Source organism: Phascolarctos cinereus, unplaced genomic scaffold (genome assembly GCF_003287225.1).
Source record: "Phascolarctos cinereus isolate Bilbo 61053 unplaced genomic scaffold, phaCin_HiC Scaffold_3;HRSCAF=262, whole genome shotgun sequence".
NCBI lineage: Eukaryota > Metazoa > Chordata > Mammalia > Diprotodontia > Phascolarctidae > Phascolarctos > Phascolarctos cinereus.
The window spans coordinates 7,861,468-7,880,047 of record NW_027555736.1 but is presented as its reverse complement, the minus strand read 5'-3'; the positions used below and the strand labels follow the sequence as shown (position 1 = coordinate 7,880,047).

Genomic DNA, 18,580 nt, shown 5'->3' with positions numbered 1-18,580 from the left:
TCAAATAATAAATGACAACAACTTTCTCTAGTGTAAGATCCTCAATGTCTAGGACCTCCATGGGAGATCTGGTGGCTAAGCCACCATTGGGGCTACTCCTCACCTGCTCCCTCTCTTGGACCTCGGTCAGCATCACAATTGTGTGGCATTTCCACTCCCACACCATCCTCCAGAAGTCTTCCACTGTGTGTGGAAGAGGTCCTTGAGTTGCGATGAAATAGTCCTTCTGCCGATATCCCTTTAAAGAGAATGGAGACAGTTGGATTCTGAACCACTGTCGCATTGCTTTCAGCTCCAGTCAAGTGATGATTTTAGCATCAAAGGTCCTGCCTTCAGAACCTGGAGGGAGGGGGTGAAATGTGCTCTCTCAGGCCTGAGCAAGATCCAGCAGGTGACAGAGACAAGATTACCCCCTCAGACAAAATGATTCACCTGCTTCATATCCTTGAAATGCCGGGACATTCTCCCAGCCCATTCCTTTCTTTCTTTTCCCCCCAATTTTTAAAAACATTTTTATTTAAAGTCTTGAGTTCCAAATTCTACCCCTCCCTCCTCCCTAAGACAGTAAGAAATCAGATATAGGTTATACATGTGCAATTATGTAAAACATTCCCATATTAGTTATTTTGTACAAGAAGACTGCAAAGAAAAAGAAAGAAAGAAAGTGAAAACTAGCATGATTCAGTCTGTACTTAAACAATATCTGTTCTTTCTCTGGAGGCAGATAGTATGCTTCATCATTAGTTCTTTGGCATCATCTTGGATCATTGCATTGCTGAGAATAGCTAAGTCAATCACAATTCTTCATCGTACAATATTGCTGTTACCATGTACACTGCTCTCCTGCTTCTGTTCACTTCACTCTGCATCCATTCTTGTAAGTCTTTCCAGGCTTTTCTGAAATCATCCTGCTTGTCATTTCTTATAGCACAATAATATTCCATTACAAGCATGTACCACAGCTTTTTCAGCCATTCCCCAATTGATGGGATCCTTCTGATTTTCCTTTTCTGTCATGTTAGCTACACTGATAGATGTGAGGTGGTACCTCAGAGTTGTTTTCATTTGTATTTCTCTGATCAATAGTGATTTAGAGCATTTTTTCATTTGACTATAGATAGTTTTGATTTCTTCATCTACAAACTGCCTGTTCATATCTTCTGACCACTTATCAATTGGTCATGACTTGGGAATGGCTTGTATTTTTATAAATTTGACTCAGTTCTCTACACATTTGAGAAATGAGACCTTTATTGGAGATACACATTGCAGAAAATTTCCCCAATTTTCTGCTTTCCTCATAATTCTTGTTGTATTGGTTTTGCTTGTGCAAAATTTTTTAATTTTATGTAATCAATATTATCTATTTTACATGTTGTCTTTTTTTTTTTGAGGTAATCGGTGTTAAATGACTTGCCCAGGGTCATACAGCTAGTAAGTGTCTGAGGCAGGATTTGAACGCAAGTCTCCTGACTTCAGGGTCACACTACCACTGAGCCACTTAGCTGCCACCCATTTGACATTTTATAATGCTCTCTATACCTTCTTTGGTCCTAAATTCTTCGCTTATCCATAAATCTGACTCTCAGCCCATTTCTGATGGGGTTTTGTAGATCTCTGGCTCCTTTGGAGAATGTCCAGTTAAAGACAGCCTCCAAACAAATGCATGAGCTGTATTGTGCACATCTCTGCTCCCCAGCATCACTCCTGCCTACAGAAGCTCTGTTCTGAGGCCAGCAGTCAGCAGGGCCCGTAATAAAGGAGACAGTGTTGCAGAAGCTTGTCAGGCTGTTTGAAAGACTCAACCTGGGGCAACAAGGTGGTGCAGTGGATAGAGCTCTGGCCTGGAGTCAGGAGGACCTGAGTTCAATCCAGCCTCAGACATTTGACACTTACTAGCTGTGTGACCTGGTTAAGTCACTTAACCCACTGCCTAGCCAAAAACAAAACAAAACAAAAAAGAAATCTGGTCTGTCAGGGAAGGCCTTCTTGAAGCTGAGAGCTGACCAAGGATTGGCAGGGGCCTTCCCAAACAGAATGATGTGCAGACAGCCACGACCCAAGGGGCAGTTCTTAAGTCTTCCCCCTTTTCCAAATGGTACTAGCCTAGAGTGGGCTCCCGGAACCGCCTGCCTAGATGCCTACAGTTCCCAGCTTGCTGGCTTCATCTTGCTCTTGCATCCAATCCAGGCTTAGGTAAAGATGTAGCCAAGTCACTTCTTGGATCAAAAACCTTTTGTATCTCTGTGTTGCCCAAACACCTTTTTTTTCTGGCATTCAAGGCCCACCATGATTTGGCACCAACTGTCCTTTCTAGACCTACCTCCCTTTGTCTATCCCTGAACACACCCTCCACTTTACTGACTCCATGCTGTTCTCAAAGCTTGGAGTGTCTTCCTTCTTGCCATGAGCCTGCTGACTAGTTATGAACCCTCTCCCAAATATTACTGGATATGTGCTTTGCATATATTTCTCTGCCTATGGGTCGTTTCTCCCCACTAGAAGGTAAGCTCTAGGCAGGACTGTTTTTGTCTCTGTTCTGCCAGTGCCTGGCACCATCTTTGCCTTTATCTCCACAGCATCTCAGAGCATCCAGGGGGTGCTTAATAAATGCTTGTTGCATACAAGAATTTCATCTGGAGACTGAGGGCGAGTCTTCAGACAACGTACCAATGCACACTTACGTCTATGAAGGAGGCGTTGATATAGTCAGTGTATTCTTGGCCTCTTTTCATTGACAGAATCACTCTGTTGAAGTCATCTACAAAAAAAAGGGGGGGATAAAAAACATTTTTCTTTTGTTGGAATGGATTGCATGGATGGCTCCGTTGTTGCCAGCTTCTAACATATAATTGTTAAGATGTGAAGACCCTGTGAAACCAAGTTTTGGGGCCTCTCCTTTTTGGTATCACTTACAACTGTTTTCAAAGGTGCAGGGGACAGAAATCTGTGCTTAGAGTCAGGAAGAACTGAGTTCAAATCCAGCCTCAGACACTTACTAGCTGTGTGACACTAGGAAAGTCACTTGACCCTGTTTACCTCAGTTTTCTCATCTGTAAAATGAGGATAACAGAACCTACTTTCCAGGGTTGTTGTGAAGATAAAATGAAATAATACTTGTAAAGTGCTTACAAATTTATAATCTTAGCTGTCATTATTAGTTATCATTACCTTCATCACCATCGCCATCATCACTTTATACCTGAGCTTTAGAAAACAGCTCACTGACATTTCTATTTTTTGTACAGTGATGCTGCCCACTGAGAAAGAGGGAAGGGTTTGGAAGACTGTGCTTGACCAACTACATTGAGTGTGGACCACAAAACACCAATGACAAAAGATATGCTTTAAAACGACAACGTCAACGCTCACATTTATCCAGAGCATGGGGGCTCATGAAGAGGATTTACAGTTCAGCATCCTGGAATCAGAGGAGCACGGGATGTCAGAGTCAGAGGGGAGCTCGGCAGACCCCGGCCCAAGGCAACCCCACTCTTCCATCCCTGATGGAAGCATCATCCATGTCCTGTGTAAGGACCTTCAGGATGAGAACTCACTCACTACCTCTTGGGGTGGTTCTAATTGTTAGCAAATGCTTAAGACATCAGTAATGCGGAATATCACTAATGAAGGCATCTTGAAAAATGGATATGGGAATCCCCCTACTTAAAGTCAGGGGAAAATCATAACTATACCAAGCATTTGTGTAGAACTTTGAAGGTTTTCCAAGGGCCCTACAAAGGTGATCTCATTGTATGCTCACAACTCTGGGAGGGAGGTGCTGGTACGACCTCCATTTATAGCTCAGCTCATAGGCTTGTGGGTTGAGAGGTGGAAAGGACTTTATCATCCAACCCCCTTGTTTTACAGATAAAAAAACTGAAGGTCAGAGAGGTCCCACTGGTAGCTAATTTCTTCTTCCCCAGACTGATCCTTCTTTTCCAGCTCCCATTCCTGTCAAGGGCTTCCCATTTGCTAGGCTGGAGTCATCTTTGATCCACACCCCACCCCCAATTTTGGATCTTCTCACATAAAATCAGTGACAAGCTTCCCCCTGCAATGCTTTCAGACTCTCCCCTGCCTCACGGGAGCCTTGTTGCCGCCTCTCTTCCCAGATAGTCTGTCTCCCTGCAGCCTTTCCCCTGCATCCCACCATGGGATGAATCTTCTTACAGTTCTGCTTTCAGCATGCTGCCTCTGTGCTCAGTGGCCTCCAAAGGCTCCCTACTGCCCATCCCATTTCCATAATCTGACCCTCTACAGTTTGTCCTCCTATGTTCCCCAGAACTCCCCTCCCTTCTCCTAGGATGGATCAGTCTTCTTGATGCTATACTCTCCTTTGTCTGTGCACCTTAACAATCTCTCTACTTGTTACCAAGAATGCCCCTTCCCCTCCCCCCTGCCATGTCTGCTATCCCCATCCTTCAAGGGCGCATCCAGATCCCCTGTCCTCAATAAAGCCTTTCTCACTGACGCCTGCTCATAGCGACACCCCCTTTTCTGATTTTTCTTACATTTACTGTCTACATGAGACAACCAGGACCTAATCACACAATGCCTTCTTGCACTGTTACTACTGCACGAGACATATGGTGCGTGTGCTGTGCATCTGTATCTAATGAAGTCTCTGTGTGGCTGTTTTGGTTACTGGCCATAGTCAGGAGAGCTTGAGCTAGAAGGGAACTCAGACGTTCCTTGGTGTACCCCATCCATTTCCCTGAGGAGGTAACTAAGGCCCAGAAAATGGAAATAGTTTGCCCAGGATCCTACAGTTATTAAGCATTAGAGTCAGGATTTGAACCCAGGTCCTCAGACTCTGTCTTGTCTCCTCAATTAGAGAGTGAGTTTCCTGCAGGCTGGGCTCATCTTAGACTCATTTTAAGCACCATGATACCAGGGTACACAAGACTAGATTTGCAAGGGACATTTAACCCATTTTCAGCTGCTGATTAGAGGGAGCTCTTTGGGATCTTGGATGAGCTTTGGGGTTCCTCCCAGCTCCACATCTCTGATGCTATTATAACTAAGGCCTGTGGCCCTCCATGTGGGCCAGGCCTCCTAGATGCGCACATAGCTGGTCTTGGGGAATACCTGGCTTCCGCCTCCAGAAGCCTGCTAAACTCTGAGTGGAGGGCCCTGGACCCACCCATTGGGGCACACCTAATGAAACCCTGTGGTCGCCTTTAATTATGCAGAGTGCCACATCAGGAGCTGCCTTACATGGGATGATCTGGATGACTCGGGCTTTCTTCATGTTTGCTGGCAAGTTGCCCGTTCTCATGTTTTCCTTCATTATTCGAACATTTGTCAATTTCTGCAGGTGGAAAAACAGAGGGGCAAAGTTACATCAGGCAGTTCCTGGATTCCTCTCTGAGAGACATCATGGTGGCCCAGGGAAGAGCAGACGCAGGAGATGAGTCTCTCACTCACTTCACTTCAACTCCTTGGCTTCAGAAAACAGCAAGGAAAGAAAAAAAAAAGAAAATAGCAAGGAAAACGTCCTGGGTACTTTCATCCATCCACCCATTCATCCATCCATCCATCCATCCATCCATCCATCCATCCAAGAAGGATTTAACAACCAGCCACTCTGTGCTTTGCACTAAGAGTACAAAGACATCAACAAAATTGGTTCTGTCCTTTGGAAAGTAAGATTACAGCCCCAGGGTCTGAGACTATGGGAATATTTGGAAGGCAGTATGGTTTAGTAGATAGAGCCCTGGGCCTGAGGTCAGGAACCCTGAGTCTGAATCTTATCTCAGACACTCATCAGCCCATGTGATCAAAGGCAAATTCCTGCCTTTCTCAGGGACTCAGTTTTCTCATCGGTAAGAGGGGGATGGAAATATTTGCCCACCCCCCATTTGTTCCTTACTGCAACGCCTATAAAGAGCCTTTCACTCAAAGAAATGTGGTTTGTATTATTAGGCCGCATTTCAATTTCATGATACATTCAATTTTATGTGGAAATATGAATTACATCATTTTTGTTAGGGAGACGTTATGGTTTTCTGGATAGTGGGCTAGCCTTACAGGAAGCCCTGGGTTCAGGTTCTCCCTCTGACATATCCTGGTCAATGAAATCACAGGTTTGGTCCAAAACAATGATCACTACTATTATTACCATGCTCTTTCTCTCCTTCTTATCCTCCTACTTTTCATAATCTCCCCCCAGCTCACTGGTCTGGAAACACTTCCTAATAAAAACAGTGGTCCCACATCTATAATGCTTCAAGGTTTATGGGATCATTTCCTTACAATGACCCTGCTGAGAATAAAGTGGAGGAATTCTCTCCATTTTACAGATGAGGAGACTGAGGCTCAGAGGGGGCAAGGGACTTGCCCACCACGAGAGCTCATGAGTGTCAGAGCTGGACCATGACCCGGGGGTTCTCAGGCTTCCCAGCCCTCTTCCCACTCAGTCATGGGGTCAGCTCACCTTGATGAGCATTCTAATTCTAATGGCCCAGGGAGGTGGGTGGTGTATGGACAATCTCTCTGCTTCAGAGGTAAAGGGATTCACCCAGGATTCACACCAAGGCCAGTCCTCTTTCTACCACACCATATCTGCCACCTTTCTGAACTTGTTTTCATGCCCAGGGCTTACGTTGCTCATGCATTTTTTAATACCAACATGCGTCCATTTCGACGCTTCTCTCCAGCCCAGAGATGTTGCTGGGGGCCTAGGACCCAAAGTTAGCACTTACTCTGAACTCTTCTTCAAGGCCGATTTTGTCCAAGGCGCCGTGGGCTGTGAAGGGATTGGAGTGCTTCTCCAGGGAGGCCATGATAGTAAGGCTTGGCAGATGAATGTATACTGCATCTGAGTGAGAGGAGGAGAGAAAGAGGTGAGCAGCATGGGGGGTCTTGGGCCCCCTGACCCTGCCTAGTCAGGCTGTCCTCCTTGGTCCTAAAAAGCAAGGTGAGGCTATGTGTGTGGGTGAGGGGAGAGCAGAAGAGGGGACACAAGCTGAAGACCAATCATTGTTTGTATGGAAATTTCTTCTCCATGGAAAAGATGCTCATGCAATTCAGGGCTCATGCTTCTGAAAGCAGGCCAGGTAAACCTGAACAGTTTTATTTTTCCTTAGTTTTGTCTCCATGTTTTGTTTTATAGACCACAGACACTTCCCAGCTTCCTATCCCTAACTCACAAAGAGAAAACAAACAACACAGCTATTAGAATTGACAGGGTATGCAACATTCAACACCTAGAGCCCCCCACCTCTCCCCTGGGAGGGTCATTGTCCCACAGGAGCTGAGCCTTGTTGTATAGGCGAGAGCTGAGGAGAGGGAGGGCAGGGCCTTTGGTCCAAATCCATCGCCACACAGCGTTTTCATTAACATCACCGAGTTGTTTTATGGGGCTGAATGGCCATATGCAAGTGTATGGACTCAGTCTGCAAGATGGATCAGAATGAAAAGTTCCACAAATGAAGTCTTTCACTTACATCAGTTTGAACCATTTGAGGCCGCTGGTTACGGATCCTGGAAACAAACTCAAAGACGTCAACCTTTTGCTCAGCATGCATCATATTTATGATGGCATCGATGACGATGAAGGTGCCCGTCCGGCCCACACCAGCACTGACAGAGGAAGAGGAAGAGAGAGAGTGGAGAGGGGAGAAGGAGAGAGGGAGAAGGGATGAACATGGAGAGGGAGAGGTGGAAGAGAGGAGAGGGGGAGAAAAAAAGGGGGAGAAGGAGATGGTTGTGGAAGGGGAGGGGGAGGAGGAGGGAGATGAAGTGGTGGAGAGGGGGAAGGACATGGACAGGGAGGGAGAAGAGTGGAACAGGGAAAGGGTGAGAGGGAGAGAGCGGGGCAAGGAGAGAGAGAAAGAGAGAGAATCATTACATATCATACTTGTTGGCAGATAAACGGTCTCGGGGGATACGTCACGAAGCTTCAGCACTTTCTTCCAGGGCTCAGACTCCATGCAGGGATTCCAGTCAGGAATCATTGACTTTAAACTTTGGGCCTGTCCATGCCAATGAAGGCCTCGGTGTCGATCTGCAGCGATGTCACTAGAGGGAGACCTGCCCTCAAAAATGATTCCCCATGTCGGCAGCCCACGTTTTCAGGAGAAAGTTTGGGGGACACCCTGGGTTAGTCAGGTCAGGTGACCTGGCCCTGGCACGTGGGAGAAATTCCCTGCAGCCCAGTAGGCCGGGACCTGGATTCTGAGCCCCTGGATGAGGACGCCCCCAGCCGTGACAGAGAAAAAGAGATCCTATTTCTCTCCCTTGTAAGGTTGAACTTTACAAGCATTATCTCATTTCATCTTCACAATAACCCTATGAGGGAGGTGCTATTATTATCTCCATTCTACAGATGAGGAAACTGAGGCAGAAAAAGGTGACCTGACTTGTCCAGAGTCACAGAGCTAGGAAGTGTCTGAGGCAGTGATGATGATGATGATGATGATGATGATAGTAGTATTTGCTGTTGCTGTTGTTACTGTCTTTAAGTGCTCTCCCCACAAAGATTCTAGGAGTCAGATATTACAAGTTTTATGATACCCATTTTACAGATGAGGAAACTGAGGCTCAGAGAACCTACTGTCTCACAGCTCGTAAAGGCTGAAGGCTGGACTCAGAGCCATTACATTGGTCTCCTCTCCAAATCAAGGACCCTCGATCCTTCAGAGCACAGATTTAGAACTGGAAGGGACCTAGAAAGCCCCATGCAATCCAATGCCCTCCTTATTTTACAGATGAGGAATCTGAAGCCCAGGGAGGTTAGGTCACTCACCCAAAGTCACAGAGATAGTAAGTGTCAGAGACATGACTTGAACCCAGGTCCTCTGCCTATAGACCTGTACTCTTTCCTCAGGGCAGCCGTGGTGCGGTAAAAACTCGATACATACGTGGTTGGCACCAGGCCTGGCCTGTCTGCTGATTGCATTGATAAAAGCCACACACCCCCCACCCTGCGGAATTCCCCCTGCCAAATAGGGAAATATGTAATTTTTTTTCCTCATCATCTCTACCTCCTGGTCTGCTTTTGTGAAGGCTGCAAACAGTGTCAAGAGGTCCAGAGGAAGGGTCCGAGGATGGACTGCCTGCGGGAGCAGACAGACGAGGACCGTGGACCTGCATGGGCAGGTGTGGAGGGGTGGTTCTCGATCAGTGGAGGGCATACCCATTCCTACCTACCCAAGTATCTAAGCAGACTTTTCAATGCAGAGATGGGCTAGTCCTTAAAAAGAGAGCTCTTCCCATCTTCCCCAATACACCAAACCCCCGTCCCCTCTGTGGGCTAAAACCTGATCCTTCCTTTTCTAGCTGAGTCAGGATTCTGGCTGAGCAGAGAGGCAGGAGAGGTAGGCTTCCTTGGTGGTGGGTTCATGGTACAAAGGCCTTTCCAGCTTAGACTAGAGGGGCTTCGGAGCTCCTGGGGTCCCTGCACCCCATGTGGGACTGACAGAATACTGATGATAACAAGTTCCCAACAAAGGCTCCTGCCCCCAAGGCTTCCTGGTGAGGGGGAGGGAAGGTGGGATTCTTGAATGAAGGATACTGCGAAGGCACACGCTCTGGAAGGTCCTGCTGCAAGCTTTGACCCTAGGCCAGGTGATGGAGGGTATGGCTGCTGTCTGGGGCCCAGCCTGAGTGTAGAGGGCTCCCTGCCTGACTGGCCACGCAGGGAGAGTGAGCTGTGGGAAGGCGAAGCAGTGTGAATGAATGTTCTGGCCATGATACTTTCAAAGGCCATCCCTTAAGTCTAAGGAGGGGGAAGTTAAACTTTAAGTGAAAATATCACAAAAATACTTATAGAACCTTTGGAGATCTTGGGCTGAAGGATGATGCCAAAATGCTACTAACAGCCCCAGGACATGAGTTTGGAGAATGAGAGCCATCGTCCAGAATTAGAGACTCTTCTCCCAAGGCCAGTGCAGTGTGATCCGCCTTCCAGCTGCAGTAACTGGTGAGAGCTGCCCACTGGGTGTTAGAGGGGCTGCGATCTGCATTACTGGAGAGAGTGGTCCCATGGAAGACGTCAAAGGTCCTTGGACTGGACTGGACTGGATTGGAAGAATGTCACACTTTCTTTAGAGAAGGGATTGGAGTCAATGCCAATTCCCTCCACATCAGGAAGAAAGAGAAGATTTAGCTCAGGTGCCGAGGTGCTTCCTGGCACACCCGCAGCTCTCCTCCCCAGAAACCAACTCTGGAGCGCAGCTGCTATCGTGGCCTCCTGTGGGAGGTGAGGAGAACTGACTAGACAGTGCCTCTGCAGCCCTGCCCCTTCTCTGGGTGTTCAGCGGTGGGTGCCATATCCTCTACTTATCACCAGACCCATGTCAGGTTAAGGATTCGGGGACCGGTGGTGGTCAGGCAGCTTCCTAGCACATCTTTGCGGGGGCACAGGACAGCTCATCTCTCACAATCCAGGCATGATGCACCTTTAAAGGCCAGTGGTCACTTTCACTGGTTTCAATATTCCTAATTACAAGGAAATGCTAGAGTTTAGAGGTTAATGAAAATTTAAAAAGTAATTTTTCCCACATAACTTCACAGACCCCCTGAAATCTACCCAAGGTCCCCAGATTGAGAAGCCCTGGGCTAATCTATGGAGAAAGCTATGATCTATATGGATCCACACAAGTGAAGCTCATGCCTTTTGAAATACCACCAGTCAGTGGGAAGGTCCCGAGTGCTGATATCATGTAGGGAAAAAAAAAACAACTATGGGACATGGCTCTAATATTTCTAACTCAGCCCAAAGTGAAGCTCGTTCGTTCATTCATATCACCACCTGTAATGTACTTGGTTCTGGGAGACCTAAACCAAGCAAGGGTCCTTGCAAAGATGTCTTCAATCCCCTGAGGACAAACTGAAAGGTTGCCTGGGATCAAGCCCCAGAAGGTGCCTCAGAGATCCTCCTCAGCATATGGAGAAGGAAGCTTGGGTCCAGCCAGGGAAAGGTACTTGGTCAAGATCAAACAGGTAGGAATTCCCACCGGCTCAACAGGACAGAACAAAACTCATTATCCACTCCTTTGCTGAGGGTATCACCATTCTTCTAGTTTCCCAGATTTGCTACCTCATGGTCACCCTTGATTCTCCCCTTATGGCCCTGTAACTAAGCAGGTGCCACATCTTGGTGAATTCATCTCCCCAGTCTCTCCTGCCTTTGCCCTTCTCTCCACTCTCTCAGAACACTCAGATTTTGGGTAGAGGAATGGTGACCCTCCACTCAATGAATGACTCTTCTCATACCTGGACACACCCTATACATCCCAGGAATTCCATACTCTGTAGGACATTATCCAAACCTTATTCCCTGTTTTCCACCACTCAATTCCTCTTTCCCATCACCCCTCAACCCACTCAAACCAAAGTTTCCTCCTAACCCCACCCACCCCTTCCACTGTGCCCTCTGGAATTCCCATTCTATAGTCGACAAACTTCCCTTCCTCCAAATATTTCCTCTTCCATTCCTTCCACCCATGAGCTATTACTAAACCTGGCTCCCCTGATGGCACAGCCTCCCTGGCCACCTTTTCCAGTACTGGCTACCCCTTCACTCTTTCTCATCAGCTCTCTGGTTGAGGGGGTAGAGTTGGAATACTCTGAGCTCCCCCATTACCACTGCCTGGTTCTCTCCTACCTCCATTAACTCAGTAACCTCTCCTCCTAGGAGGTTCATATTCATATTTACCACCCACCAGAACCCTGGTAAGCTGTTGTTTATAGCCCTCCAGGTCACTCCCTTTCCTTTCTCAATGAGTTTGGTATCCAGCTTACAATTTTCCTCTCCTTCAACATACTTGTGGACTGTCCCTCAAACACCCTAACAACTCAGTTCCTTAACCTACTCACCTCCCACAAGCCACTCCTCTTCCCCTCGTCTCAGTCACACAAAGATGATCATACCCTTAATCTTGCCATCATCCACAATTGTACCACCTCCGTGTTCAAGAGTTCTGAAATTCCTTTATCCAACCATAACCTATTGGATTTCCATCTCTCCCTCTGCTTTCCCTTACCAAACCCTGCTCTTCAAACACACCATGACCTTGAATCCCTTGATCCCTCAATTCTCAATCTCTCCTGCCCTAGCCACTTTCTCCTCTTCTCTCTATTTGACCCCTTGGTGAATCAGTTTACCTTTATACTGTCCTCCTCTCTTGTCCTACACCCAGCCAAGCCTCAGCCTGGGATCACTCCCCATCCATCATCTTCACTTTTACACATGTGCTGCTGAATGAAGGTGGAGAAAATCATGCAACCATTCTGATTGGGTCCACTACAAATTTATGTTATATAACCTCAACTGGGCCCTCACTGCTGCCAGGAAATCTTTCCATGCTTCCCTTATCAGGCCACACTCTTACTCTCCACCTAGGCTCGTGCAAACCTTCTTGTTTCTCCTCAAAACTTTCATGGTTCCCCTCCCTCAACCCTTTCAGCTGAGAACCTTGCCTCATATTTTACTGAAAAAAAATTAACCTAATTGTGAGCTCTCCTCCTCCTCATCTCTTTTCACTCAGGTGCCTTCTGCCCTTCTTTCCTTTAGCCCTGTCTCACATGATGAGGTGGCCTCACTCCTTGCCAAGGCTAACCCTTCTACCTGCTCAAGTGATCCCATTCCATCCCATCTCCTCTAACAGATTGCCCCCTCTGCCATCCCACCTCTTTTACTGATTTTCAATCCCTCCCTCGCTGCTGGCTCATTTCCTACTACCTACAAACATCTCCTGTCTTCCCCATCCTCAAAAAAACTCTCATTCAGTCTTTCCATCCCTGCTAACTTGTATCTTATTTCTTTTCTACCCTTTGTAGCTAAACTTCCTTAGAAGGCCACCTACAATAGGGGCCAACATTTTCTCCCTTCGCATTCTCCTTCTTAACCCCTTACAATATGGCTTCCAACTTCATTATTTTACTGAAGCTGTTCTCTCCAAAGTTACTAGTGAGCTCCTAACTGTCAAGTCCAATGGCCTTTTCTTAATACTCATCCTTCTTGACTTCTCTGTAGGCTTTGATATTGTAGATTATCCTTGCCTCCTTGATACTCTCTTCTCTCTAGGTTTTTGGGACTCCCCCTCTCCTTCTAGTTCTCCTCCTACCTCTCTGATGGCTTCTTCTGTCTCCTTGGCTGGATACTTCTCCAGATCATGCCCTCTAAACTTGGGTGTCCCTCAGGCTCTGTTCTGGGCCCTCTTCTCTTCTCCCTAAATAACACTCCACTTGGTGATCTCACCAGCTCCCATGGATTTAATTATCATCTCTATACTGATAATTCTCAAAACTACCTCTCCTGCCTCATGTCTCTCGCCAGCCTCCAAATCTCCAACCGCCTTTCAGACACCACTAAGTTGATGTCCATCAGACATCTTAAACTCAACATGTTCAAAACAGAACTCATTATCCTTCCCCTTTAGCCCCTCCCCCATCTTCCCTACTACTGGGGAGGGTATCACCTTCCCCAGTCCCTCCCAACCTAGGAATTGTTCCAGATTCCTTGCTGTCTCTCACAAGTCAAAACTTGTGAGATTTCACCCCCGACAGCATCTCTGGTAGATTTCACTTCTGCAGCGTCTCTGGCTGATTTCACCTCTCCAACATCTCTAATAGATTTCACCTATGTAGCATCTCTGGTAGATTTCACCTCTGCAGCATCTCTGGTAGATTTCACCTCTGCAGCATCTCTGGCTGATTTCACCTCTCCAGCATCTCTGGTTGATTTCAACCCCTGAAGCATCTTTTGACTACTCCCCCTTTTCTCCTCTGACACTGTCCCCACCCTCATACTGGTCCTCATCACCTTATATATGGACTATGGCAATAGGATGGGAGCTCCAACTTCTCTCCACTTCAGTCCATCCTTCACAGGACTGATGCCCGATTGATCTTCCTAAAGCCCAACTCAGAAAATATCACTCTTCTGCTCTGACAGCCCATTGCCTCTGTGATTAAACTCTTCACAACCGGGCTTTGGCCTCCTTTCTTCGGTTATCAAACATCCTCCTTCACACACTCTACACTTGCTCTCCTGCACAAATAACCTTTTAGTTTCCTGCCTTTGCACAGCTGCTTCCTCATGCCAGAATGCTCACCTCCCCATCTTCACCTCTTAGATTTTGCATTTACTTTAAAGCTCAGTGCACGTCAGGTCCAACACAAGGCCCTTCCTGACTCCCTCACTTGCTAGCGACCCTGCCCCCAATTCTTCTACCAGTACCTTGTGTATTCACATCTCTGTGCCATGGGTTTTTTCCCTCAATAAAATATAAGGCCCTTGATGACAGGAAGCATCTCAGTTTTGTCTTTCTATCTCCAATACCTAGCAGATTGCCTGGCACACAGGAGGGGTTTAGGCATTTTTTTTTTAATTAAAAGGCTAGCAAGAGGAGGAATATTTTAGGATAAAGTCACCTTTTTTTTTTTTTGGCAAGGCAATTGGGGCTAAGTGACTTGCCCAGGATCACACAGCTAGTAAATGTCAAGTGTCTAAGGCTGGATTTGAACTCAGATTCTCCTGACTCCAGGGCTGGTGCTCTGCCCCTAGCAATACTTGAGGAGAGAGGAAACAAGCCCAGCTGGGGGTGATGGGGCTGGCAGGCAGGCTCCTTGTACCTGATTGAGTCCTGATGGAAGAGAAGTTTTACAACAGGTAGGGGGGAGGTGGGAGAGGCCTGAGGCCATGAGAGTAAGAAAGGGCACCTGAGGCCAGTCAGGAAAAGCTCTTGTGTAGGACCCAGCATGTGCATTGGGCTTTGAAGGAAATAAGGGATCTAAGAGGCAGACATGAGGGTGACTTACATTCCAGGAATTCGAGGTGGCATATGAAAGGCAGAGAGGTGGTCATTATTCAATACATTATATTTATCACAACAATCAGAGTAATAGCTTAGACTTATGTAGGACATTTAAATTTACAAAATGCTTTATATCCACTGCCTGAGTCCAGCTGAAACCCAATTTATAAATAATAAATACAGTCCCTCAGCAAGGATCTGAGTCCTCCTATTAACATGGTCCCTTGACTTGTTTACTCATGCTACATGAGAAACAGAGCTGAAGGCCCCAAACCAACCTTTTTAAATCACCTCAGGACAAAAAGCTGAGAAGAGTGACCAGTGGCCTTGCTGGCTAATCCCCAGGAAAAAGAGTCCTGGACTATGGGACATTCACCTTATCTCTCCCATTTTGGTAGCCACACGGTCACAGATTTCCCCTCCTGAGCTTCCCCACCAACCAGGGCATAGCTTTTTACAGGAAGCTGACATTAAGATGGAATGCTTAATTGTTAGTTAAAATGGGGCATGGGGGTGGGATCAGGGAAGGAGGTTACAACAGCTGGCGTCTTTGTAGAATCCACCCATGTCATCTCATTGGAGCTTCAGAACAGCCCTAAGAGGTAGGTGCTAACATTATCCCCCCTTTTACAGATGAGAAGACTGAGGCTCAGACAGGGACTGACTTGGCCAAGGTCACACAATCACTGAATGTCAGAGGATGGAGTTCAACTCAGATTTCTCCTGGCTATGGTCTTTCCATTATCCCAGGCTATCCCTGGCTTATTCTGTAGCCAAAAGGCAAGAATTTAATTATTAAAGAAAATCACAGGTATTCCAAGATGTCATGAATGGTATCGATTGGCACTGTGGTATTAGGGAAACTGGAGCTTTGGACTGAGAGTTAGGAGACCTGGGTTTGAATTTCACCTCTAATCCTTACTGTCTGGGGGAATGTGGGCAAGTCACTCATCTCTCCACGCCTCAGTTTACTCAGATGTAAAGGAGGGGATAGGACTGAAGTCCCTCTAATATCTTCTCCATGTTTAAAAAAATCTGATAATGGAAGAAGCATTTATTAAGTATCTACTATATGCCAGGCATTGTGCGGAGCACTTTACAAACACAATCTCATTTGATTTTTACAACAACCCTGTGAGATAGATGCTATTACCTCCATTTTTACAGTTGAGGAAACTAAGTGACATGGTCACAGGGCCTCATACCAGATTTGAATTCAGGTCTTCTTGACTCCATAGCCAGCACTCTATCTGCTGCCTCACCTCACTTCCTCTATAGCTTTAGATACTTAAATCAATAAAAGAGAGAAAAAGCCCATCAACCATTAGGTCAATGCAAATGAAAGCATCAGAAAGCCTACAAAATTTTAAAGTCCAATTAAATACTGAAATAAAAATACTGAAAGTCAAAGAAGAAATTAATAATAAGAGCAAAAAACCCCCTTAAATTAATAAGTGAAACCAAGAACTATTTTTTAAAATAAAAGTTGATAAATCATTAGCTGATTTGATCTAAGAAAAGAAAGAAGAAAACCAAATGATCAGAAACAAAACTGAAAAAGCTGAATTCACAGATAACAAAGAAGAAATAAATAAAACTGTTAGAACTTATTTCACTGGATTTTATGCCAAGAAAATTGACAATTTAAATGATGGATAAATATTTACTGAAATATAAAAGCCCAGATGAACAGGAAATAAAGGACTTAACCCAATCTTACAGAAGATAAAACACTCCATAAATTTTCTCTCAAGGGGGAAACAAACCATAAATTATAATTTAAAGAACATTATATTATAAACATATATAAACAAATATGTTATAAACATACATATTAAAGAATATTAATATATAAACTGTTGGCAAAAAATAGGAAAAGGAGCAATACCATATTCCTACTATGAGAGAAATACAGACTTGATTCCGAATCCAGGGAGAGTCAAAGCAGAGAAAGAAAATTTAGCCGGTATCCATAATGAAGATGATGCTACAAACTCCTATTTCCACAGCACCCTAAAGCTTACAGAGGGCTTTCCTCCAGGTCCTGGCTCTGCCGCTTTTTAGCCATCTGGCAAACCATGCTGGCTTTAGTTTCCTCATTTGTAGAAAAGTGTGTCCTAAATGACCTCCAAGGTTCCTTCTGGTTCTAAGGTGCTATGAGCCTCTGCATCAGCTTTTAACAAATATAAATTCCATTTTGGAAATGACCTCTGGGGCTCCGGGTCTGTCCTGGCCTTATTTCTGTAAAACAGCTGGTGGGGCAGGAATGTCACCCACACCCGATGTCAGCACCAGTGGCTGACGGCTCTGAGCCTCGGGTCATACATGCAGTGAACAATGATGGGTCCTGCGTGGGAAGGATTCAGGGTCTTCACTTTTTTCAGAAACTTAAGCATCCCAATGGGGGTGAAGGGCACTCCAAAGTCGGGCCAGCTGGTGAAGTGGAGCTGGGTCACCAGCTGTGGGGCTTTGCAGCCATCATGGAGCTGCTGAGAAGACAAGAAACTGAGGGTGAGCCTGGTGGGTGGTGGCGGTGGCCCTGGCACTCACAGGCAGCTGGAAATTCTGCCTGTTTCCCCTTAGCACTGCCCTTGGTGAACTCTTGCCCCCCAGGGAATCCAAGCACTCCAGGCAGGAAGATACAGGTTCAGCTCCCATGGACCCTGATTAGGTGTGGGTCCAGGGTTCAAAGTCCCTTGATTTGTTTGAGCCTCAGTTTTTTCATCTGTAAAATGGGAATAATAATACCTTTGGTGCCCACCCCGCAAGACTGTTGCAGCTGTCTATTAAAATGATGCAATTAAAGCATTTTGGCCAACTATAAGGCACCCGGAAAGTAGCAGCTATCATCATGATCCCTGGCGCCTGGAACACACCAGGCACTGAAGAAATGCTTGTTGACTCAATGAGTGATTATGCCTGGACCAAATTTCCCACTGGATGTGGGAATCAAGAGAGTGGCCTGTCACATCTGCTCCTTGAGCTAGCATCCTGAGTTTGGAGTCAGAAGAGACCTCAGCAGACACCCTCATGTTCTAGATGGGGGAACTGAGCCCAGGGACACTTGGCAAAGTCCTCAGGCTTGCCACCAATGACGGGCCAGAAAAAGCAGGAAGGGAAATTGGTAGGGACGGAGGCAAACAGACAGCCTGGCAGGGAAGAAGGAGACAGAAAGAGGAGGAAAAGCAGACGCAAGAACGGAACAGGCTTCGGCCTCTGATTATAAGTCTGAGGGCGAGAATTTGTCCTAAACAGCCCTTGATCCTAGGTTTTTATGGAGGAAATCCCTGGTGTCGAGGCTTCCTTTGACCCCAGAGCCAGTCCTAGAGAGGCCCAGCTGCAGACAATACTCACCAACTGTATACAGAACTTCCAAATGGTGTAGTCTACCAGGACGATGCAGTCCTCCACAGAGACGCAAATGTTCCCATACATCCAGCATCCCTGGTCTGGCCAGTACTGATGGCATTTCTCCTGGAAGAATGGGAGAGGAGAGGTTAGCAGTTTGGTGGCTCCTGCCTGCACCCCCCACACACACACACTCACACACACACATACACACTCACACTCACACATACACACTCACATTCACATACATACACACTCACACACATGCATACACACACACTCACACTCAGACACACACACTACACATTTGTACAGAGGCATAAACAGAGAGAAATCTCACTGAAGTCTTTCTGAAATGTGAGAGCTGGGAACATAGGAGAATTACAGCTTTTTCCTCGGCAATACTCACAGTGAGTAATTTCTCAACCAAAAGAAGGACTTGTACCAGCCTATTGCCCTATGAT

At 46.3% G+C, this 18,580-nt stretch overlaps 1 protein-coding gene across 1 annotated transcript in view; it reads right to left on the bottom strand.

Moving 5' to 3' along the window:
• The window catches only part of LOC110204381 (receptor-type tyrosine-protein phosphatase epsilon-like), a 49,702-nt gene that overhangs the window by 10,942 nt on the left and 20,180 nt on the right, over positions 1 to 18,580 (bottom strand). The window contains 8 exon segments of the mRNA XM_078150652.1: positions 104 to 238; positions 2,685 to 2,761; positions 5,221 to 5,314; positions 6,708 to 6,790; positions 6,793 to 6,823; positions 7,452 to 7,587; positions 17,094 to 17,257; positions 18,123 to 18,242. Of these exon segments, the coding sequence (XP_078006778.1) occupies positions 104 to 238; positions 2,685 to 2,761; positions 5,221 to 5,314; positions 6,708 to 6,790; positions 6,793 to 6,823; positions 7,452 to 7,587; positions 17,094 to 17,257; positions 18,123 to 18,242 (840 nt within the window).